The sequence below is a fragment of the Rhinolophus hipposideros genome (genome assembly GCF_964194185.1).
Source record: "Rhinolophus hipposideros genome assembly, chromosome: 8".
Taxonomy (NCBI): domain Eukaryota; kingdom Metazoa; phylum Chordata; class Mammalia; order Chiroptera; family Rhinolophidae; genus Rhinolophus; species Rhinolophus hipposideros.
The window spans coordinates 50,679,310-50,705,131 of NC_138054.1; the positions used below are offsets into that span (position 1 = coordinate 50,679,310).

The 25,822-nt window shown below is 35.4% G+C and overlaps 1 protein-coding gene across 5 annotated transcripts in view; it reads right to left on the minus strand.

Annotated features, from left to right (window-relative positions):
* PATJ (PATJ crumbs cell polarity complex component) overlaps positions 1 to 25,822 on the minus strand; it is a 299,142-nt gene that overhangs the window by 113,758 nt on the left and 159,562 nt on the right. For all 5 annotated transcript variants that reach the window (XM_081055925.1, XM_081055924.1, XM_081055921.1 and 2 more), the window contains one exon: positions 14,834 to 15,030. In XM_081055925.1, the coding sequence (XP_080912051.1) occupies positions 14,834 to 15,030 (197 nt within the window). The remainder of the gene's footprint in view (positions 1 to 14,833; positions 15,031 to 25,822) is intronic.

Genomic DNA, 25,822 nt, shown 5'->3' on the forward strand with positions numbered 1-25,822 from the left:
ACATGCAGAAAAAAATGAACAAATCATAAGTGTTGATAACTTGATGAATCCTCTTATAGGTTAAGCTTTAATCTAACAATTCCATTTCTAAGAATTTATCCTAAAATGATTAAAAACCTCGGAGTCAACCCTTTTGTTCACTGAAGCACTATTTACAATAGTCAAGATACGGAAGCAACCCAAATGTCCATCAACAGAAGACTGGATAAAGAAGAGGTGGTATGGACATAAAATGGAATATTATTCAGCCATAAAAAGAATAAAATCTTACTATTTGCAACTGGATGGACCCAGAGGGTATTATGCTGAGTGAAATAAGTCAGATAGAGAAAGACAAATACCATATGCTTCACTTATTTGTGGAATCTAAAGAACAAAATAAATGAACAACAACAGAAAACCTGGGTGTCAAAATGTCTATTGCAGCTATACATAGAACAGAACAAAATGGAAATATTATACATTCGTCAACAAAAGATTTATTGTATTTGCCATCATACATCAATAAATGGAAAATTGTGCCATTAAAAGGAGGTGAATGAATGAGGATGATATGGCTCTAGATCCACTGCCATAAAAATGTAACAGTATTGAGGGAAAAAAGTGACAAAATATAAAGTAGTCTACTCATCACATTATTTTCATTTATGTAAAAAGTTCTGCCTGAGTCTAAAGAAAGCTCTGTGAGTATCTCTACTAAGTGCCAAAAATGATGGTAGCTCTGGTGGGATTTAAGGTAATTTCCAGTTTGTTTTTCTATATCAATATTATAACTACTTTGTAATAATACCATTTAATGAATGCTACTGACATACAAGGCTCACATATCACACATGCAAATACACACACAAATACATTATTTCACTTAAGTCCTACACAAATTAGTAGAGGAATGCATTATTACCTCATTATACAGATAGAGACATTGAGGCTTAGTAAGTTTAGGGAATTTGACCAATATAACATATTTAGAGACAGAACTTATAGCCAAACATGTTTGAGTCCAAAAACATTTCCAGTTAATAATTAGAAAACATTACTAAGGGTATTTATCTGGAGTGGGAATAAAAAGCCATAGGATGGATAAGTAACCTGTTTTTAATCCAATGGAATTTTAAATCCAATTAACAGGGCATCACAAAATAGAAACCAGACCAAGAAGTATTCCAATAAAAGTGTAAAAGATATGTTATATCCATCCATTTATTCTCTTTTTCAACAGCCATCACACAAGTGATAGGGATATAGGCACCTTCATCACCATAGCTACCATGTATGTCTTAGATACCAGATTCTCTAAAAGTCACTTTGTAGGAATTACTTCATTCAGTCAGATCTAGCCCCTGCCCTCAAACATTTGATACTCTAATAAGTGACACAGTCTTGGGAACAAATCATTGCACTGCCATATGGTGGATGCAGGCATAAAGCAAGAAGTGATTGTCTCTTCTTGGAGATGGATGGGTTGGTCTTGAGGAGATCACAGAAGCTTAGCAGGCACAGGGGGAAGTGAGTAGCAGGAAGGGCACCAGGACTAGGGAAAAGCATATCAAAAGAGATGCAGGTATTATACAGGTCTCTTTCCAGGAACTACAAGTATTTCAGTATAGCTTTCAGGGACTGGTTGGGAGGTCAGGGAAGCAGACTAACAGAGAATACAAATAACAGGTCCTCTTCAAAGAAGACCTCGTGTACTTGTTGAGTATTTTCCCTTTCCAAAAATCTTGGGCACCAGTCCCCATGAATAATGATCATCACTTTCCAAACTACTGGGAGAACTGAAGGGAAGAAAGGAATACCAAGGCCAGGGATGACACACTGGGAAGATGACTAAAACTAACATGAAATTTTACTAGCATGAAAGAATATTTCTGAATGAATTACCATATTAATTTTTTCTCCAAAAGGACAAAATAATATACATCAAGCTTCAATATCTTAATACTTTGGGCAAAGGACAGGTTTTAAGGACTTAGTTTAATAAATGCAGTGTTAAAATGAGGTCTTTGGCAACTTCAATTTAATCTATTTTTTTGTACAGTACAATGTTCCCAAAGGAACACATTCATCTAAAAGGCTTAAACATGGGAGGTTTATTTTCTCTCAAACAAAAGTAATTAAATTAAAATACTTTCTAAAGGCAAAGTGATAGCAATATGTAGCTCACATCTTTCTAAATTTGATATAGTGGGAAAATAGTAAGCTACTCCTTTGAATCCTAAATGCTGACAATTTTGGAAAATACTGACTTCAAGGAAGTGAGTAAAGAAATATGTTTATGTGTTGCTCTGATTTTCAGTGTTTCTGTGGAAGTTGGTTCAATTGCTATGGGTTGGTTCATTGACCACATGAAATAGGTGTCTGATGATAATTTCCTATTACCTGCAGGGCACAGAAAGGAATAAGTAACTGGAGGCAGAAGTATAATCTATTTCTTAACAATTCATTAATATTGCAGGGCAATCATGTTTTCCTAGGAAGCTGAGGCATTACAGCTTAATTTTATTAATGGTATTGTTAGTTACATAAATAAATAGAACTCAGATGACCTGACCTAGAATTCCTTTTTCCAAGAACATCAGCGCATGCTATGAGTTAAGACATTCCCCAAATTAGTAATGCCCAGCTTAATGTTTGCTTCTTTCATAGGAACAATCTGATTAGAGCTCTACTCCAATTCCTTCTGTTACTGGAAGTTTTTTCTCTTGCCTTCAAGATATTTTCCTTGCTGCTTCTATAGACATAGGCACAAACCCAATCAATCATTAAAGGACTGTATCAAAGTCCTTAACTCTCCTCCGTCCAACACCAGTTTCTTTCTTTTTCTTTTTTAAACATTTATCTTGTCCGTGAATCAGTCCTATAGAGGCAGGATTACACCATATACATTTGGTAACTTTTAAAGCATAACTCACATAGAGTCTAACACTGCCATACTTCTCAGCAAGATAGGTAGGTTGAATAGGTGCTCCTATACTTTTGTAATGAGGACACTGAGACTCACACACTCAGTCACTTGTACAAAGGTTCTATGTAAGGTAGTGGCAGAGTCAGAATCCAAACTCAAGTCTCCCGATCCCAAAGCTTCTTTCTAGTAGGTATGGGACCTCTGAAATGGGTGACACATATGTTCAACTTGACCCACTACTTCATTTAGTACTCATCCTAACCACCCACATCCCATCCCAACCACCTTCCTCCCCCTCCAAAATAATTCCCCAGCAACCAGTTCTCCCTCCAAACTCTATACAGTGGTGAAAGCAGAGAAAAATCCTATTCAAGTGTCACCTTTAAAAACTCTGCCTCACCAGTGTACTATTTTCTCAGTCACTTCCTTATGTATTTATGTAAGATACCTGTGTGAAGACATTCTTTCAATTAAAAAAACTACACCAGTCACATTGGCTAAGATCTGATAAAATCCAGTGTTTGCTAGATTTTTTGGGGAAAAGCCTTTCTTACATGCTGTTAGTGGGGCAGTATATTCGTATAACATTAAAGAAAGATTATTTGACATAAATTATGCAATAGATTTATTCAAACAATTGCACAAAGACATATATACCAGTATGTTATAGTATTATTTGTACTGACATGAAAAATGATATACCATTCAGTGAAAAAGGTATGTACAGTATGATTCTGTTTGTGTATATTAACTATAAAATCTGTATTTGCACAGATGTATATGACTATACATGAGACAAATAGGAAAAATGGTAAGTTGACAGAGGTTACTTCTGGAGGAGTAGTATTAAAAAGTAAAAGGTAATATTATTTATTACTTTTACCTGTACAATTAGAATTTTTTATGATTACATGCTACTTTAAAAACTTGTAAAAAAAAAAGTATAAGCTATAAGTAAAAAATGAGAAAAACAGCCGTATGACAGCTCAGTATGTCAGGGAATCAACTAGAATTAAAACCTATTTACTAACCTAATGCTTTTGAATCACAGCCAGAAATATAAATAAGGATGGGCAATAAGATTCAGAGTCACAACAACTTTAAATTATAATATTTAAGTATTATAATTTATTGTGCCAAATATTGAGTCTTCAGCTGAGAAATCATCCTTTTCTCCTGTCCTCATTTTTTCAGGCACAGCTCTTATATCTAGGTCAATCCCATTCTCTTAGCATTTAGAAGAGATGGATGGAGACAGAGACTCAAACTGAAGGGAAGGAAGTACTATGAACCATGTAAGGCTCTTTCCTTTGCCCTTTGGGGAGTCAAGGACACATTCAATGCTACTTGCATCGGTTGTCAAAATTGCTAGTTCCATCACTGAGGACACCGTTTTATTTCATGCAATTGGTGTGTAATCTGAATTGAATAGCAAATGGTTATATTTTCTATGGTAAGGTACTTGGTACTTTGTCAACATCCTTCTATGACAAGAGCAAAAATTCACATCTAGATTCCTGATTAGATTTATATGATAGATCAACTAGGTAACTTAAAAAGCACACCTCGGCTCCACCTTCAGATTCTCATCTAGGAGGCTGGGATGAAGGGTTGTTATTTAGCTGAAGCTGTCCTACAATTCTGATATGCAATCTTGGCTGAGAGCAACTTGTATAGCTAAAGAGATTTATCTGGTAAAAATTTTGGGAAAGGATTTATAGCTATATTCCCCAGAACAGAGATCAGAAATACCTTCGGCTAAATTAGATGCTGAAGTTTGAGAAGCAAAAATTTAGATCCCAGAACCACAAAACATTAAGTTTGAAAAGTTCTTAAAGATATTGAGTCTTTTCCCCTTCTACAGTTAAGAAATGACTAAAGAGATTAAGGGACTTATCCAACAAAAATCATTACTTAAACAAGTATCTGATTACCTCAATGAATTTGATAAACAATAAAAATATATCTAGTATTAGAAACCATCTCTCTATAAAAATAATACATTTTCAACAAATAATAATTAATAATATTTGTCTTTCTATTCTGTCATATTCACTTTTGAATTTCAAGTTGATTACTTAAACATTTGAAAAAATCTATACTAAGAAGAGATATCAGAGCTAAATAAGGATTTTTATTTAGGATAATAACAAAAATAAATTCACATTAGTTCTGTTATTATCCTAAATTAAAATTTATAGTTAGTTTAGTATGATTATAGGATACAAGGTCAATATGCAAATACATGAAAATCAATTGTATTTCTATATACTAGCAACAAATGAGAATGAAACTATAAAAATTCCACTCATAAGAGCATTAAAAAATATAAAATACATAGGACTACACTTAACTGAAAATGCAGAAGTGCTACATTGAAAATTATGAAACACTGCAGATAAATAATTAAATGGACAGACGTCATGTTCATAATTTGGAAGACTCAATATTGTTAAGAGGTTTAGCTCCCTAAGTTAAACCACAGATTCAACACAATCACAGCCAAAATTCCAGCAGGCTTTTATTTTTTTCTAAATAGAAATTTACCAGTGGGTTCTAAGAGTCATATGGGAATTCAAAGGACTAGAAGAGCCAAAACAATTTTGAAAAACAAGAACAAAAAGAAGACTTAGCACAACTTGAATGCAAGATTTGCTATAAAGCTATGGTGATCAAGGCAGTATAGTAATGACATAAATGATCAACAGATTACTAGAAGAGAACTGAGAGTCCAAATATAGACACACAGTTATATGGTCATTGCTTTTTAACAAAGGTACAAAGGAATTCAATGGGAAAGCGAAGTCTTGTCAATGAATATTGCCAGCACAACTGGATACTCACACGGCAAAAATAAACCTCAAACCCTATCTCAACCATGTACAAAAATTAATTCAAGGTAATCAAATAAACATGAAAGCTAAAACTATATAGTTTTTAGAAAATAAATAGGACAATATAGTTGCAACCTGGAGATAGGCAAGGATTCTTAGCTAGAATAATAACTATAAAAGAAAAAAATGAATAATATGATTTTATCATAGCTAAGAACTTCTGTGCATAAAGAGATTCCATTAAGAAAAAAAAAAACAAACCAGATTGAGAGGAAAGATCCATAAATCATATACCTGATAAAGAATAGTATCCTGAATATATAAAGAACTCCTACATTCAATTATAAGGAGACAAAAAACCTAATTCAAAGTGGGGAGAAAGACTTGAATAGACACTCCACCAAAGAATGTATCTGAATGGCTGCTAAATACAAGAAAATGCTGAACATAATCAGTCATCAGGAAAATGTACATCAGAAAAAATACAGTCATCAGAAAAAAATACAAGGAGGAACTGCTACATACCCACCGGAGCAGCTATGGATGTAGAACCACTGGAATGCTCATATGCTGCTAATGGAAATGTTTTATGGCCCCACCACTCAGGCATCAGAGTTGGCAGGTTCTTTATAAGTTAAACTCACATATCCCATGTCCCAGTAACTTAGCCAAGAGGAAAAAAAATTCGGTTTCCAAAAGACCTGTCACATAAATGTTCACAGCAGCTTTATTCATTATAGTCAAAACTCTGGGAAAAAATCCAAATGTCTATTTGCAGGTATATTGATAAAGAAAATTGTGGTAAAATTACACAGTGCAATACTATTCAGCAACAAAAAGCAACAAACTACTAATACACGCAACAACACACATGAAAGACATGCTGAGAAAAAGAAGCTGGACATAAAAGAGTACATACTGCATAATCCCATTTATATGAAGTTCTAGAATAGGAAAAAGTAATCGAACATTGACAAAAAAAAAAATCAATGCAGTGGCTGCTTCCCAGGATGTGGGTGGGAGGTTCCAATGGGAAAGGACGTGGGAAGAGTTTCTGGGGAGATGGAAATGATAGATGTTAGGGTGGCATGGGTGTATACAATTGTAGACATTGTACAGATAAGATCTGTGCATTTCATTTTAAGGCAGTTTTTACCACACAAACTATAAAAATAGTAATAACTGAGTAGGGACTGGGTGCACAGAGATATAAATTACATGCAAATGGCAGAATGCTGGTAACTTGAACTATATGGTAACTATACAAAAGAATTTCGTTATATTATCTGTTTACTTTGTAGATGATAAAAAATATCCATAAGAGTGTTCTTTTTTTTTTCCTAAAAGAGGAAAAACACATGTATGGGTATACCTCCCCAGGTAAGGTTTTCCTGATAGAACACTTTTTGAATTTTAATACTGAAACTTCATACAATCTACGTATTCCTCTCAAGATAGTATTTTTCAGTGAATGTGTACACAGAAAAAATGTATATATACACCCCCAATACAAAGTAAAACATTGTAAACACAATGTTGTGTGGGAAGTCCTGAGCTGTAGCTCCCCATGTACAGAATCACAGAGAGACGTTTTGAACCACACCTTGGGTAGCAACAAGGAGGTGCAGTTTGTATGTTGGTGGAGTGAACGGAAACCATGTTATTGTACACAAAGCAACTATGTGTTCGCTATCATATTACCTGGTGAATCTGAAGCGATATTAGTCACTTTACATCCTAACATGATTATGTGCTACCTATACACAATTATTTTTATTGTGCTTTTGTTATGTTTTAGGAAATTGGGGTGGTGGTGCTGATGTGTAATGTGTAATTTTTCCTGACATAAACTAATGAAAAATAGGCTCATAGTTACTGTTTTAGGGGAACATCTGAATTTCAGGTTGGATCACTGATTTTAGGCTTCCCTCTTAAAAACAATAATTAAAACACATATACACAACCAGGTTTTCGATGCGTTTAAGCAGTTATTTGATACTGTTAGTAAGTCAAACTTAGAATAAGAATTTCATCAACAGTTTTCTTTCAGGTTTTGTGCCTTAAGATTGCAAAGTGACTGTAAGTGATTCTCAATGTCTACGGTGAAAACAAAGCAAAATACAGAAATCAATCATATGCTGGGGCTGATATAAGGAAACCCTTCTCAATAACCTAAGACTTCATCTTTGCAGACTGCACTTTAGGTATGGTCACTGCAATAGCAATGAGTAGGGTGGAGGGAAATGGGGAAGAGACTGGGAAAAGGAAAGACCAGAGGCCTGGAGAACTATATCCCAGTGGCATGTAAGACCCAAGGGAAAACTGCAGAAAAGAGAGGAGAGTCTTGAGAGACACCGCTGAAAACCAATTATTCCTTCCAAATGGCAAGTTTCTACCTTCTCATACATTCCTATGCCTATTTCTTATATTCTTTCTACAACAATCTAAGTTTCTTCGATTACACTCATTTTTACTTTTGCTTTCATGGCACTTTCTCTCCATGAACAGTGGCTTACTGTAGAGATCTCACAGAAAGCATTTGTAGAACAATAATGAGGACAGCAATAATAAAAACTAAATGATTGTTATTCTTACAAAAGATCAGTAAGAATATAGAGCTTTAGCCTAAATACTTCAGCAGCATAATGACAATGAAGTGTGACTAAATGATTCAAAACTCTTCCCCCAACAAGCCAGAAACAGAAACAAAAATAGCAGAAATAGAGCTCAAAGCCTTCACTGCAGGAAACACAAAAAAGAATGAGGTCACCCAATATAAGCTACCATGTTTCCCCGAAAATAAGACCTAGCCGGACAACCAGCTCTACTGAGTCTTTTGGAGCAAAAAATAATATAAGACCCAGTCTTATTTTACTATAATATAAGAGCATGTCTTATATAATATAACATAATATAACATAATATAACATAATATAACATAATAAATATAATATAATATAATATAATATAATATAATATAATATAATATACGGGGTCTTATATTAATTTTTGCACCAAAAGACGCCTTAGAGCTGATTGTCCGGCTGGGTCTTATTTTCGGGGAAACACAGTAGGTCTTACGTAGTATTTCCTGCAGCCTGAAAATAAAACCTTAGCTCTATAGTGGTACTGAGGGGAAATTTCTTAAATTGTGAAGTTCAGAGGGCAAGAACCACCTCAAAAAAAGATTATTTTACATTTCTGGTTCTTGAGAGAGAGGTATAATTTCACTGAGTGCATTCTTTTAATGAATTCAAAGTGAAATTAAGTTTCAAGAAGATGAAAAGAGTAACATGGTTTTGTACTGTAAGAAACTACCTCAGATATTTTAAACTTCTTCTGGATTAACTGCATTAATCTGAAACTACCAAAACTATAAAAGGACGAGAAATCCACTTATTACCTTCTAGAATCATTATTAATCCAGCACTCAATTACTTCAGAGCAAAGCCCATAGAGTCAGAAAAGCTAGTTGATTCTGATTGAATGTTAATTCTACCCCTTTGTGTCTCAGTTTCCTTATCTATAATATAGGGATTACAATGGCACCACCTTTCATTGGGTTGTTGTAAAAGTTGAGAGAACATGGAAAAAATTTAGCACTGCCTTACAAATTATGTCAATGTTAGCTCAATTGCCAAAACAGCTCCCCCACTTCCAAACGTTCTCTTAGTGAGTACATATTTTTGTAACTGAAATTGGACAAAATACAATGGATTACATAAGGAAGATGCTTTAGTAAGACACGGATAATTATTGGTTACAATGCTGTAATGACCAGGGGGACTGCACTTTGAAGAAAGGAAAACAGTTGCACACACAGTATAGGTCCCATGGGTGTTTCGTGTGTGGCACCGACCACTCAACTAGCACCACATTCTTCTGTTGACTTTCAAAGATGTGAATTAGGCTGTAGACTATTTTAAGAGTCACAAAATGGTGTGAATTTAGCTTTGCATATGGGAAGGTCATATTCAGGATCTGCTTATAATATTTATTTTTGTCAGGTGTGATCAACTAATATTTTAACTGCTTTATTGATATATAATAGATATACAATGAAACACATATTTCAAATGTAAAATTTGATGTATTTTGACACTCTTGAAAACAATGCCACAATAAAAAAATTGGTCAATTTATTTTTGCATTTTTAGCTATTATAAACCTATTATGTTAACAAAACTGTAGGAAAAATAATTTCATTGCAATTTTGAAATCCGTTATTTTCTGCTCCTTAAACTAGTGTTTCTACAATGGGATATTTTATTGCATGAAGTCTCTTAGGGCATTATTATTTTGTTAAGAAGTACACTTTATAAAACTACATCCATGTATGGTAATAATCTAAAAAAGTCAATCTAAGGTGACAGAAGCTTTTGACTATGAATTAGAAAGCATGTTATCTATGGATGCACAAAAGATAGTGATTTATTTACTTGTACTATGCTCCTAAATCACATCTAAGTCTTCCAAAAGATTTCAAAAATTATTCACTGGCAACAAACAGAAAGTGAAAGATCAACTGCTGAGACCGTGGTGGGAAAGGCCATCAGGCACGAGTCTTGTCACCCAGCAGCTACTGGACCAGTGTCAGCCATTGAACTTTTATGGTTTCACTTTCTTTCTTTTTTTAAATAAATACGACTAGACAATGATATCTGAGTTTACCTGCATTTGTATGTCTTTATCCCTGGCAAATATGGGAAATATTCACGTTTTTTACTTTTAATGGGTTCTTAAATAAACATACGGAGGTCTAACAATTACGTTCAAGAACTTGTTGCAACAACATGGCTAACCTTTTTTTGATGTCAGAGGGATTATTCATTATGAATTTGTACCAACTGGACAAACAGTTAACCAAGTTTACTCTTTGGAAGTGCTAAAGAGGCTGCGTGAAAAAGACAGATGACCTGAATTTTCCGCCAACAATTCGTGGCTCTTGCATCACGACAATGCACCCGCTCACACGGCACTGTCTGTGAGGGAGTTTTTAGCCAGTAAACAAATAACTGTATTGGAACACCCTCCCTACTCACCGGATCTGGCCCCCAATGGCTTCTTTCTTTACCTGAAGATAAAGAAAATATCGAAAGGAAGACATTTTGATGACATTCAGAACATACAATGACAGTTCTGATGGCCATTCCAGAAAGAGCTTCAAAACTGCTTTGAAGGGTGGACTAGGCACTGGCATGGGTGCATAGCTTCGCAAGGGGAGTACTTCGAAGTGACCGTAGTGATATTCAGCAATGAGGTATGTAGCAGTTTTTCTAGGATGAGTTCGCGAACTTCATTGTCTGACCTCCTAAAGGAGTACTCACGCAAAATAACAAGATTTAGTTTTGACTATCATGCAAATAAATGTTACAAAAGGAATGTACTTCCTCTTTCTTGAAGGACGTGGGAGCCAGACACAACACAGCTCTCCATGCTAGCCCCATCAGTTGTGCACTTCTTGTACCACCCACACTGTTCCTTGTGGCTGCTTCTGTAACCTGACAAATCGCTGCAATTCCCCGCAAAGCACTATCAGCTCTCCCTTCCCACACTTGCACTGTAGGGAGGATTACAAATAAATCCCCCATTCATATGACAGCACCATGCCCAGGCCTGTGTGTTTTCTGGGACTAATTGCTTAGGGAAAGCCAATAGTCTAGTGCAAGTCTCATTCCAGTCTACATGGTAATTATATGCTAACGTCTTTTGAAATTAATTCAGAACTCCCCACACTAGCATCTCGCGGTAAAGGGCAAAGAAGCTGAGGTTTAATCACATTGCCTTCTGGGGGCTTAACGTAAGATTTCTTTTATACATGAATTGGGCCATCGATCGACAGAACTTGCTGATGCTCGTCCATTGTAACAATGCAGCCCCACAGCAACAAAACTGCTGGCGAATGTCGGGCCAAAAGTCAGTCACAGGGCTCTAGGAGAGATGCTGAGTTTCTGACTTCAAAGAGACCACAAGGTATGTTCGAATATTCTACTTCCTATCAATTAGCCTTAGCTTAGGGCTTAACAGAAGTCAGATCAACTATAAATAAGAGGAGGCTGTGAGCAAAGTCACAACATAACTATAACAGCAAAGCAATAATGAGAAATAATATGAGCAAATGATGGAGTTGTAAAAGTAATCAAGACGCGCACAATTTTACTTCAACTGGAGAAACCACAAAAATAAACGGAATGTGGGTGGGTAAGCAAATACACGGACATGCTCTCACCTGGAAATCTTTTAAGTATAATCTAAAAGCCCACTGTAAATTCCTCCTACATAATGCACTGTCCTTCTACCATCTAATATACGGCAATATCCAAAGAACACCTATTATAACACTGGCTTTAGCTTCCTGGCATTCATCTTTGAATTAATTTCTTATTCTCAGGTTCAAAAGCACACTGGATTTAATACCATGCCATATACAAATTCCTCACATATCATAGAGACATGACTGAAATTTTTTCACAGCAATGAGAAGAAACAGGGAAATGGTTCCCACAGGAGTTTTTTTTTCCCCGTCATTCCTGACTTAGAGCCAAAAGTCACATGAGAAGATGGGTTAAAACTCCTTAAGAATACAGTATGTGCAATTTTACATTCTCTCAGTTTTTCAAGATGCTGCACTGAGTTATTGAGGAGTAAAAAGACGGTTGTCCTCTGGGACATACTTTCAGAGACAAATGTATTAATATAAACAAACTGCAGTACATAAATCTATGCAAAAGTATTATGTTATAAATAATATCAGTGAAATGTATTAAGGTCTTATTATGTGCCAGATACTGTGGCAAAACTTGACATTATGTTCTCATTAATTCTCATAACTCCCTTTGAGGTTGATGCTATACAAGCACTAGACTGTAAGCTCTACGAGAACTGGTACCATTGATTTTGTTCACCACTGTAAAAATCAGCACCTTTCATGTACTGCCTCCAAATGACAGATGCACAGCAAGATACTGGCTGAATGAATAAATAATTTCCATTCAATAAAGGAGGCAACTGAGGGTGAGAGTAGATAAGGAACTAGCCAAAGACATGTGACTCTAGAATCTGTGTTCAAATATATTTTTATTTATTTTCTTGTTAAACAAGGGAAATAGTGGGAGGGGATGGGCATTGACTCATTGACAGGCTTAATCTTCTTTCTCTTTCTATCTCTAAATGAAGATAAAGTTGCTGAGTAGCAACAAAAGGGCCAAGTTCAGAAAGTCAAAGGAAGGAATAAGAAGGGTCCAATATGGCAATTTGTTAATATTCGTCTTCACCCAGGAGAGCTCTTCCAACTTCTAGCCTAGAAAACAGGTATCTGAAATTTCTGTCTGTGAGGGAGCAAATGTGAGCTTATTAGCAGTCATATGTGCCATGTACTATGTTAAGCTCCTTATATAATGCATCTCATAAACAAAACAAAAACACATAAAATGCAACTAATAACCAATTGAGAGAATTGGGGTAAGTTACAGTAGGTCCTCTAAGTCCAGGGCTCACTGCCCTCGACAGTGTTGACTTTTGTGTATGGCCTGCACAACACTTTCATTACTCTGCAGCCACAGTTCATTTACTACCCATATCGAATAAAATGTCAGACAGAGAAATAAAATACCAGTGCTCCTGTTGGTCTGGATCCCAGAGGCCATTTCATGTTGAGTTTTAATAAGGTAGAGAGAATAGAACTAGAACATGTTACAAGTTATAGCCTTTGGAACATTTCCGTATACCATATAAGACAGGAAATCTGTTTCTAGGTATGTATAACACAACAAAATGACTTAATATACACGATTCCCTAAAGACTAGAGCATCATAAATCAAAATTCTCATGGATTTAAACACATGGGGTTTTGGTGGAAGTACCATGGGGAACATAGCATACTTCAGTGGTTACAGCATGGATCTGGGAGTCTGGCAAGCCTGGGTTCTTACTGAAATTTAGTAGTGTAGTATTAGGCAAGTTACGTATGCAGTTTTGTTATCCATAAAATGGGGCTAATAATAGTACTTACCACATAGGGCTCTTAGGAATATTAACTATACATGTGTGAGTGCAAAGGTAGAGTTCCAGTAAATTAGCTTTTGATTTCATTATTATTACCACCATCACTTTAGTCTCATCTCTGAAGAGATCTCTAACTATCAGCCAAAGGTAATAAACTTGAAGCAATGAATTATATTAGTTCCATACTATCACCTTTGGTTTTTATTAATTTAATGATTATGTTACTCAGTGCTGCTACCCAATATGGGTCCCTTACATAAAGCTATATTACAAAAGAACAAGACAAGTAATTCCAGAAGTGACTTCTTTGTGGAAATAGGTTCTAGATGAAGAGAAACTATCAGGGCTTAAAAGAAACAGGTGATACTAATGGTCTCACAGTTGTATCTGACCAGCTTTGGCTATAGATATTATTAGGGAAGTCAAATTATGCATGACTGTGAATTCTATTCTGAGTCAGAGTCTTAAGAGGAAATCATAAAATACATAATCAGTAAGCCCTCATTTTAGGTAAGCAGTCTGACATTTGGTGCCTCCATGATTTGGTTCCCCTTAACGTTCAAGTGTTGGAGCATTTTACCCAAGAAGTCTTAGAGCGCACACTGGTTAACAAAGAGCAAGGAAGTCAAACTGCCTGATATTGAATCCCAACACCATCCTTTACTTTGTGACCTCACCAGTAAAAGAGGGATCTGATACCGAGTATCGATTAGCTGCTGTTGCTAGTACTATTATAGCACATTTTGTTGCACAATGATTTTGTCCTGCCTACTTCTTCTAGAGTGAAACATTTGAATGAAGGGATTGGATATATTCATCTCTTTTTTCTGTGTCTGGCTCATTCTTTTAATATATTTCCATGAGGTTTTATTTAAGGTCTCTGAAATTATTTTGAGAGATTAGGTTTTACTCAAGCAGCAAATGACATGTGCAAGCAACAATATGTTTTCCTTGCTTTGAAAAATAATTTTAAATAGTTGAAAAAAAATTGTTACCATTCTTCCTCTTCACCTTATTTTACCATACACTATCCTGTGTACCCCTTCGCCTCACCAAAAGAGAAATGAAAAAAGATATGCCCCTCACCTCTAACAGCTCATCTCCTATACGCATTCGTCCATCCGTGGCAGCAGGTCCTCCTGGGTTAATTCCCACCACAAATATGCTCATGCGTGACCTGTCTTTATTACCAGCAAGGCTGAGTCCAAGTCCATTCTTATCCTTTTCAAGTTCAATAATGTGCAATTCTCCAGGAAGATCTGCATACCTTTGCTTGATTTTTTCTATTAAAAAAAAAAAGAGGTAAAAAGAAAATTGAATAGAGCAGTTGAATCTATATTACAGAGCTGTCAGCATTTCCCCATCCTTACTGTGATCCCTCTACAAAGAATGGTTCCTTTTTTGAGAAAGAAGTGCTCAAGGTCATGCATAGCCTTATGTACAGGTTATGGTTAAAAATTATTTTATCTTTATCTAAGGTTAGTTCACCCAGAAAACCTTCCGTGATTGTTCAGGGAAACACTGACCTAAACTTTCCATGCATTATTTTCTTACCTAAGACAGTCAAAAACAATGTGGTGGAAATCTTGACCTCCCTGTATCCCCTCAAAGAAAAAAAAAAGTTGGGAGTGAGGGTAAACAAAGGATATTTACTGAGCACCAGCTTTGTGCCAAGTAAGGTGTTTGGTTTTCAAGATATTGTGCTGAACAAAACAGACATGGTTTTCCTATTCTCACAGACTTGCAGTCCAGCAGGAAAGAAAATCAACAATTAATTCTAAATAATTATTTTAAGTATACAAAGGGTACAGAATAATAATGGGAGGTATATGAGTAAAAACAAGAGGAATTAAGAGTATTGGTTTAGCTATCAGTTTTGAATTCAATCTGCAAATTTACCACTTACTCAACATCCAATAATTAATACATTAGTTTATCTCTATGGAATTCTACTTCACCTGTAAAATGGGCATTGGATTATCCACTTCATGAATGGTGGAAAAATGAACTAAAATATACATTTAAAAAATAATGGTTTATGGATTATAAATATTCTATAATTCTCTTATTCAATCTTCAATCTTACTTGCTACCTCCATTTTATGGTCTAAATGACTTCTTTTAGGATTTGGCTGGCTATGCTTCATTTGTATTGGTTCTGTGTGACAAAATCACATTGGCAGATCACTGTGGGAAGTGAGAGTGCTTTAAACACGTACCCCACACAGCACCAGTTCACAGGTCACGTGTGCTGCCAGGGTGAAAAGATTTGATGTCTACCACGGTGCTTGTGACACAATGATCTCAGCGCAGAATAACAGAACGTAGAATAGTAGATTGTGACTGTACTGAAACTCTATGTTTAGCATAATGCTCCACTTATATTATGTTCACTGTTCTTAGGAGGAAAACTTGTAAACTGAAAGCTTAACTCAAATAATTATCTTGAGGGGGAGGTGGAGGAAAGACAGTCCAGTTCAATGTATCAGACTTAACTAGACTTTACAAACACTGCTTTATGAGAGCGTAAATTTACACTTGACAACTTAACAAAATACAGTAAAATAAAGGACTTGTAATATAGCAAAACAGACCTCTATGTAGGAAAAAAAAATTAGGTCATATTAATAGTCAAATAAATAAACTCAAAACTATTTTTCTTGCTCAATACCAAGAAAAAGACACTATGTGGGGACTTTAATAAACAGAGACACACATATGTTACCCTCAAGATACTCACACAGTAAAATAGGGGAAGCAAATAAATATTAAACAACTACAATTATTTAAATAGAAATTCCAACCACCACAAGTGCTGGGCACTGAATAAAGATTAATTTATTAGTGAATTAGGTCAGTGTATAAATACTAAATTAATTGTGCTAGCAATAATTGCTTTTAGGGTTCTAAGATCTGATGGCTAGGAGGGATTTCATGGAAGTAGAATTTGAGAAGGGTTTTGCATAAAGTGTAGAATTTGGTTATATGAAGAGGGATCCTGGTAGGTGGAATGGCAAGTGGAAAAGCATATATGCAGGTGGGATAAGAGGAGAATGCGAGCCTGTTTGGCTGAGAATTGAAAATTCTTTGGGTTAGTGGATGGGCGATAAGAAATAAGTATAACGTTGAAAGGTTAATTGATAGATTATTTATCAATTTAGGAATTCTGCAGAGGTGCCCTGGGGCCCCCAGGGATGGAGCCCTAAGAGGACACTCTACTTAAGACCTATGTCCCAGATTCAAGCAGAGTAGTGATGCTTTCATCTGCTTTGTTTATTGGATTTACAGGGTATGGCAGTTAAGAAATGATATCACAGCTGAGCAAACAAGATAAAAGAAAATTTTTAACACATTCCTCTCTGAAAATGATAAAGCAGAAAAATATATTTTTTAAAAAGATACTGAAACTTTAACAACACAATACGCTCAAGGTATTAGATATAAAAAAAACTTTACATATGATAGAAAATAGACATATGGAGGAGGCAGAACACACAAAAACAGGTTGTGCATTAGGTCATAAAAGCAACTTCAATAACTCTGAAAGAGTCAATATCACACAGTCTGTGTTTCCGAATATAATGCAGTAAAACTATTAAAAAACTATAAGTTCAAAACAAAAAGATAGCTTTAAAACTCCCTGTGTTTAGAAATAAATTAATCTTAGTAAAACGCCCAAGATTTAAAAGAGAAACAATAAAGGAAATTAAGAAATACAGTAGTCACAACTGAATAAAAAAATCATAATTCTAGATGTCAAACTTAAAAATGGCTAAAATGGTAACTTTGTGGTGTATATTTTACCACAATTAAAAAACAAAAACAAACCTATCCATAGGCTTAAAACACCCTTCAAAATACAGTTCCCTTATCAATATCCCACCAAAAGACTAATTTATAGGTTTATTATCCTAAAGTTTTGAAATCAGCTGCACTATTTTTCTGACCAATGTTTGTTATGATACTACTAAATCCCATTTTTTTTAGATTAACAAATATTGGTCGAATCTAAATTAATATCAGGCTTGTGACACAAAGGGCATACTATGGAATTTATTTTCAAGGATCTTAAAATCTATCATTCGAGACAAGCATAACTATAATTTAGAGAGATAAGAGCTATAATAAAAATATCAGCAGCTGAAATCACCAATCTATTTTACTGATTTGTCAGGAAAACCAGCTAATATTTGCAAACTACACTGAATATTATAGATTTTCTAGCAAACCCTCAATCTGTTGGTCAGATGTACCTTCTATGCATAATGCCAAAAACTTCATTAGTTGACATTTCTAATAATCCAGCATCCAACTTCTTCCAACTTTATTTGCCTAAACACTAATGAATGACTTACTGAGTTTTCCTAGATGTTGTCCTCATCATTATTATTATTTATGGGAGAAGGGGGTAAGCTCAACAGGATAAAGCTCAGCAAAAAAGCAAATCCTAGAACTATGAAGAGTTGAGCATGCTTGAACGGGTTAAGAAATTATTTTAATTTATTGGAGACTTGCTAAGTTGCAGAAACTCTGCTAAATCTTTCAATAAATTTTTTCCTTTCATGCTAAAAACCACCCTATCAGGTAAGAATTGTCATCTCTGTATTCTAGATGTGAGAAATAACATCTCTGATATTAATTGAATAACTTGCCAAAGGTCACCCAACTAGTAACTTATATAATAAGGATATGAACTCAGTTTTGTCTGTCTGTCTTCACAGTACTATCTTAAAATATCTTTTCAGATTTTGTATTTCTTTCTACTTCCCTCTCCTAGAATATAAACACCATGAGGTTCCTTGTACATCCAGCTCACTGCTGTCTGCTGCATCTAAAACAATGCCTAGCCTCTACCAGCTGATTAAAATGTGCCATATATGCCTGTTGAAAGCATGAACAAATGGTTTCCAAGGTCTTCATCAGTTGCTATGCCATACTATTGAGCCAATGCCCCAAACAATGCAACAAAAAAGTGATTGAGGCCTAAACGCATTAGACACATAAAATGTTTTCAAAGACAATGCGTTCTTCCAGTTATAAGAAGTAGAAAAGAATGGTTTCTTCTTTAGATTTGTATTCAAAAGTAACAAAATCCATTAGGACTACTGGAAAAACAAATTACTATGTGTACATTATCTTTTGAAATGGACTATTAAATAAACTGAAGAAATTTGAAAAGCAAAAAGGTTTATCATTTTTCAGTGCATGATAAAACAGGAAGAGTAATAAGACAATAAAAATGCCAAATGCTCTGTTCACATACTATATAGCTCAAGTCCTTCTTTACCAAATCATGTTAAATTTCTCCAATAGCATTTTGAAAAATAAAAATGACTTCAAATTCTCCTTCAGTTAAAGAAGTTATCTTAAGAAGCCCCAAATCATAATACCTCTTTACATAAAAGAAACATTTCTCAGTTTCTCATGTCATTGAATCCTCCCTCCCCACACCGTTGTACACACCACCATTTGCAAGTTAATGTGTTGATACTCAGAGAGGTAAGGTGATTTGGCCAGTGCTTGGGCCAGGTCTACTGAATCCAAGGCTGTGCTCTCTTCATCACACCACAGCTATTACTTAGACTGGCAGAATTTTTGATAATAAGAGGTTCCCTAGGTATTCAATAATGTTGTAAAGATTTTGTTGGGTATCCGATGGACATGCGTCCTATTTGGGAGACCACCTCAGGGATACTGTGGATACCCGATCATGGCATTGTACACCAGAAGCTAAACATTAATGAATGCCAACGATAATTTTATATATATAATGTGATGGCTCAGTGTGAGGTCGGAGGGATAGTGGATGGGGGGAGGGGAGTTCACAGTGTGAGGGATATAAATGATGAACGTCTAAGTATTACCTTGTCTTGTACACCTGAAACTAACAAATAAAAAAAAAAAAAGAAATAGAACACTGATTTTACATTTTAAATTAAAAATATAATGCACCACCAAAGGTGCTGATTTGTTTAATCTATTGTAAACCAGGTCTTAGTAATAAAGATGTCTTTGGTAACATGCTCCATTAAAAAAAAGAAAAAAAAAAAAGAGGTTCCCTTAAGGGAGCTGAAACAATGGTTCCCAGGCCCAGTCTCCTTAGATAATTTGCCAGGCTGGCTATCTGAAAATCATCCTTAGAGCCTATAAAACAGAATCATGACTGGGCTCCATAGCTGAGATTCTGAGCCAGTGAGTTTTGAGGTCAAGTTCTCTTTGAAACAAGGTCCTTAGATGATTTTCACGTGTAGCTATGTCTGTAAATAATCTTCCCTACAATGCAAAACTTTTTTCTACAGTGATCATGATAGTAATCCATCAAGACCACAGTAACAAAATTGAAAGCAGCCTTTACATAGGCCTTTCACAAAACTAATCTAATATGGTGACTATTTCTGGCTCCACAATCATGCTTGGGATTAAATAAGAAATTTGTTTTAACTATACAATTGACTACTTTAGAATCTCAATCTCAATTTTTCTACCTCTGTCTCCAACCCTCCCAACATATATCTGCCTCTCCCTCTCAGATCTCATAAATTTTCTGTGATTTCCATTACCAATGATTTTTATTCTGTAGGTACAGTAAAAGGTGAACTAGAATTTCAAAAGGAGAGAAGGCAAACAAAGTGTGGGGCGGGGGAAGCAGAACTGAAGTTCCATCTTTGAATAACCAAGACAGCGCACTCCACTTTAACTCAGAAATTAGGAAGAAATCACAGTGGCTCCTCCTGGGAATGGCTGAGTCAGCACACACTGTCCTGCAGCACCAGACGTGTGGCTCCAGGCAGGGTAACCCCACACTGCCTGGCATTTGCTCTAAGGGCTGTCGTTTCCATGGCAACCAGCAGTGGGGGCGGGGATAAGAGGGAAGACTAAGTATAAAGAGAATGGTTTTCTTCAAACATTGCAATTTCACTAAAAGTACATTATAAAGTGAAATAAGAAATATTAATTTATTTGAAGCCAATGAGGGTCTTTTCTAAAATTAAGGAGAAAAAATCCAAAGAACACACACAGACACAAACACAAACCCTTATATAAGTACTAGCTTTTAGCAACAAAATATTAAAAGTGTTATAATGATCCAGGATCTAACTATACCCATTATTGGTATTTCCAGGACATAATTGTAATAAATAGCCAATTTTTTATACTGATTTTCATTGACTTTCACAATGTGTAATCACGTGGCCGTAGTTCCTATCCCAAATAATCTAGATGCCCTTCTATTTCTAAATAAAATTCAGAAATGAGGATGTCAGTAACCTACTTCCTTTGGCACCAGGTTTTACTTATATACATCTGAATGAACATCAGCCTAGAAAAACTGGAGAGAAGAGTCTTTCTGACTCAGCTGAACAGTCACACTTGTTTTAAACATGGATTTTCTAGCCTCATAACAATGTTATCAGAAGAAAGGAATCCCAAATTGCTCATAATTCTATATCAAAGCATCAATGTCTTTTCCTTGTCGAAGAAAGCCAATAAGATTTCTCCAGTATGGTCTCGGGGTATTTTCCTATCATCATAGGATATTAGGTGTTGCTAAGTAACAAAGCTTTTCTTCCAGGAAAGAAACTTAGTGCAAGTCGTTGCCCGGTATTTTAATAGAAAATGTTCAACACACTGGAATAATGACCCAATACAATTCCAGAAGAATTTAGTTACCTGGTGTGTATCCAAATAATAAACAATAATACAGAAAAATATTTCAATACATTATCTTATACATTAAATATAATAATCCCATTTTTAAATACCCAGTTTATGATAAACCCCTCAATCTAATTTTCTTATTCAGTAACCGACTTTAATTCTCTGAGAGTTGATAAGGACATGAAGATTTAAAAAGTAAAAACATATGAAAGAAAACCATAAAACAGCATATGAACTCCAGTAGTAAGGAGCAACTCTCAAGTGAAATAGAGAAAATAATGAAAACAGGTTGGTGTAAATAAGCTACATTTGGCATGACAACAAATAAACTTTCTTCCTTAATATAGTAGATATCTTTGCCTATATAAATTTGATAATATCGTTAAGGACCTATAGGTAGAGATTAACTGAAACACAAACGTGAGAACTACTGTTAAGTATAACAATAACAGCTAGGTATTGTTCTAAGCACTTTACTACGGTTTAATTCATTCATTTTTTGTTAAAAACTCCACATGGTTGGTATTATTCCCAGTTTTACAGATGAGGAAACTACGACACAAAGTAGTAGATAACTTGTGCAGTAACACTGCTAGTGAATGGTGAAGTTGAGATTTGAAACCAGAAAGATGGAGTCCATGATCTTAGGAGAAAGTCAGGGCCAGAATTAAACAAAAAAGTATTATATACAAAACTTGGGGGGGAAAAAAGAGAAGTTAAGTAATTTCCTTCCTTTCTTTCACAAAAATTCAATCCATATTAGATATAAGAATGGGAAAGAAAATCAACCATAAACTTAAAGTGACAAAATTCAGGCAGTTGATTAGAACAAAAATCATTAAGATTACTTCCTTAAGAGACCACAGAGTGAGGAAAAAAAGCCTCAACTAATAATGAAAATCTAAAGTATTCCCATTATATAAATCAAAGTTAAATAAGTCAATATACAATGAGCAAATTTTAAACACAATATGCTGTATTAATATTAACTGAATTTTCATTGGCACTATGCTGATCCCTTTGCATATTTGGTTTATGAAATATAATGGATGCCCATTTACAGTAGAATGGATAAACAAATTGTGACATATTCATACAATGGAAGTTTATTCAACAATGAAAAACAACCAGTGCTATAGGAAACATTAGCAATGGTTTGAATATTAGAAATGTACTGTTGAGTGAAACAAGATAGAAAAGTATATAACACATGATTCAATTTTTATCAAGCTCAAAAACAGGTAAAGCTAATCTATTGTTTTAGAAGTCAAGACAATATTGACCTTTGAGAAAGAGGGAAGAAATAGTGAATCAGAGGGAGCACAAAGTGACTTCTAGGTGGTAGTAATGTTCTATTTTATATCCTGGATGGTGGGTGGAAATTCATCAAAGTGTACTACAGTTTTCTGTTTGTATATATTTCAATAAATTTATTTTTTAAAAAGAGACTTAACAAAATAATGTGAAGACAGACTATAAAAATACATTTGGAGACAATAAAAAATTTGATTATGAGTTATATATTAGATAAAACAAAAGAATTATTGTGTTAGGTACATTAATGATATTGTAGTTATATTTTTAGAGATGTACATGTGTGGGTGAAATTACATGATGTCTGGAAATGGTTTAAAAATATTTTAGTAAAGGAAAATAAAGGATAGGTGAAACAAGTACAGTAAAACCTTTATAATTATTGAATCTGGGAGAATAATAGATGGGAATTCACTGACTGTCTTCTTCATGTTTGAAAATTGTCACAACTAAAAGAAAACCCTCCTACCAATCCTACAAGGTAAAGTCATCCCATCTTACAGATGATGAAACCGAGGCTCACGGAGGTTATGGAACTTGTCGAAACTCACATTTAGTAATTGGTAGACCTGGGCTCAGATTCGTGTCTATCTCACTCCAAATTCCATATGCTTACCCATCACACAAGGAAGATTTTAAAAAAGCAAGCTATGTTCACATCTGCTAGAGTGGCAGAACGGAAGTCTAAAACTTGCCTCAGTCCTTCTGGAATTTACAATTTAGGGGGAGGCATGGAACACACATAGGCAATCACCAGAACCAGCCTTTGGATGTTTAATGTAGCAGCAATAGACATAGAATGACTTGAAGAGGGGAGAAGAGGAAACAGGAAGACCAAGAGGAATACTATACAAATAGAATGGTGGACAAAGAATTAGAGGCAAAGCTGGCATGTGGTAGCAGAAAACAATTTGACAGTCAAAATCAATAAGTCTTATGAACTACTTGGATGTCTGGGGTAAAGGAAGGGGAAGGATAACAGAGAAACTGAGGTCTGATTCTTAGAGACAAGGAGTGAAGGACAAAGAGGTGACAACTTAGTTTGAATAAGCTGCTTTGTGGTTATCAACAACACAGAGCTGCTGAATTTGACCTGCAGTTCAAGGATGAAGGGGAAGATAAGCCTGGAACATCTGCTGGATAATGCAGAGATGGATGAAACACTTTGAACAGTGTTTGACAATAAATGAGCACTCAGCTGGAGCGAGGATGGCTCAGGGGAGAACAGGAAACCCAACCATTTAGGATACCATTACTATGCAACCAAGAGTGATAAGAAATGGATATAATATGGGTTAACGGGTCAGTTGGAATAGAAAAAGGAAATCAAGGAGTCAGACAAAAAGAGTAATAGCTAACTTCATTCTATTTATTCATTAAAAAAACTACTGAATGCTTGCTCTGGGCCAGGCATTAGACTACTTGCTAAGGATATAATGGTGAATTAAAAGAGAGAGGGAAAAAAAAGGTTGAATTAGGTATTATTAGCCTAAGACATTCCAAATATGATTGGAATCTTTCAGTCATATAACAGCAGACTAGGAAAGCTTCACCTTCGGTAATCAGTACCTAAATTCCTAATCCCATTTAGTTTGGAGAGGGAAAGAAACCTGTCCAGAACATTCACAATAAAGAATACCAAGGACCATAGAGGTTAATTGCAAACCAATGGCAAAACCCAGAATAAAATTCAAAAGTCCTCTTTAATTAGGCCAGTTTCACTATTCTTAGTCTCAGATATTGGGGCAATTAGGCCAGGTTTAAACTGAAGTCAGAGGTGGGCTATCTTTATCTCTCATTTTCACAAATCTCATTCCAATGTTTTCTTTACTTCATGCTGGGAGGAAACTGACCATTCTGCCCAATTCCTCTGATGATGAAGAATGTGGGGTAAGGTCATCATTCATTGGGGCAGATGTAGTTGGCAAATGATCTATCTACAAAGTACAAATTCACTGACCACCTAGAGGCTTAAAACATAAATTGGTTTAATATAGAGGAAAGTTTATCCCCCCGAATAAGGGAAGATGGTCACATCTACACCCATGTTCAAACACATAGGCTCACACGTTCAGTCTTCATGGATATGTCCAGTGAGGCCTTTCTGTAAGAGCACCATTATACCCAAACCAGTGTTTCCCAAAGTGTGGTCCATGGATCAGCAGAGGTAGTTCTGTCTAAGATGCAGTTGCCTGGGCTCCATGTCATATCTATAAAATTGAACTCTTGAGATGCAGCCAAGATATCACCATGTTATTTTTAAAAAAAACATATCCATGTAATTCTTATACATACTAAACAATCCTGCCTACAAAACCTAAGGTAACTCCCTATCCAAGATCAAAATGCCTTTATGGACCTTAGAGATGCCTGAAAACAGGAATAAAAAGGTGTTTGACTATTACTGACCTCAGATTTTTACTGAGTCTTGAGAGAAACCAGTAAAGACATTCTGGTTTTGAAAAAAGCCAAGTGTAATTTGTAAAACACTCTTTAAAATCACCTGTACATTTTAAATATCAGCAGACTAGAGAATATGGTTCTTTAATCACCATGAAAGCATCGAGTTACAAGCTCATTGTGGTTACAGCGTAGTAGAAATGTGTTAGAGCCACGCTGATTTTGCTTCCTGGTCATTACCCCGTCACACAGTAATGCTCAACGGAAGCCCCGTGCTGGCAACAGATCGTGGAGAACAGCAGTGGCACTGACAGCATGAAGGTGTTTAATTATATTTTCTGGAGGGGGGGGAATTGGCAGTTTCCAGTAATTAAAGGGAATGTAGAAAAAGGAAAATAATACGATATTTGTCAGGATTACTTGGTCCCTTTAGTGACTGATAACTTTGGAAGCAAACTTTCCTCTATATACCTGCTCAGGAAACCATCTGGCCATGTTTGTCCAGGGTCCTGCACATACGTATTAGTTCCAATAACCATCAGAGTAAGGTTCAAGGATTCTGGCTGACATGTGACAGTATTTTGTGTCTTTGTCTTCAGTTGTTTATTTCTCATTGTTCCCCACTACCATGAGAGAAGAAACAACTTCTGTTTTGTGTAGGCAGAGCTCCTGGCCCAGAGTAGTGCAGCACAAATATATGAA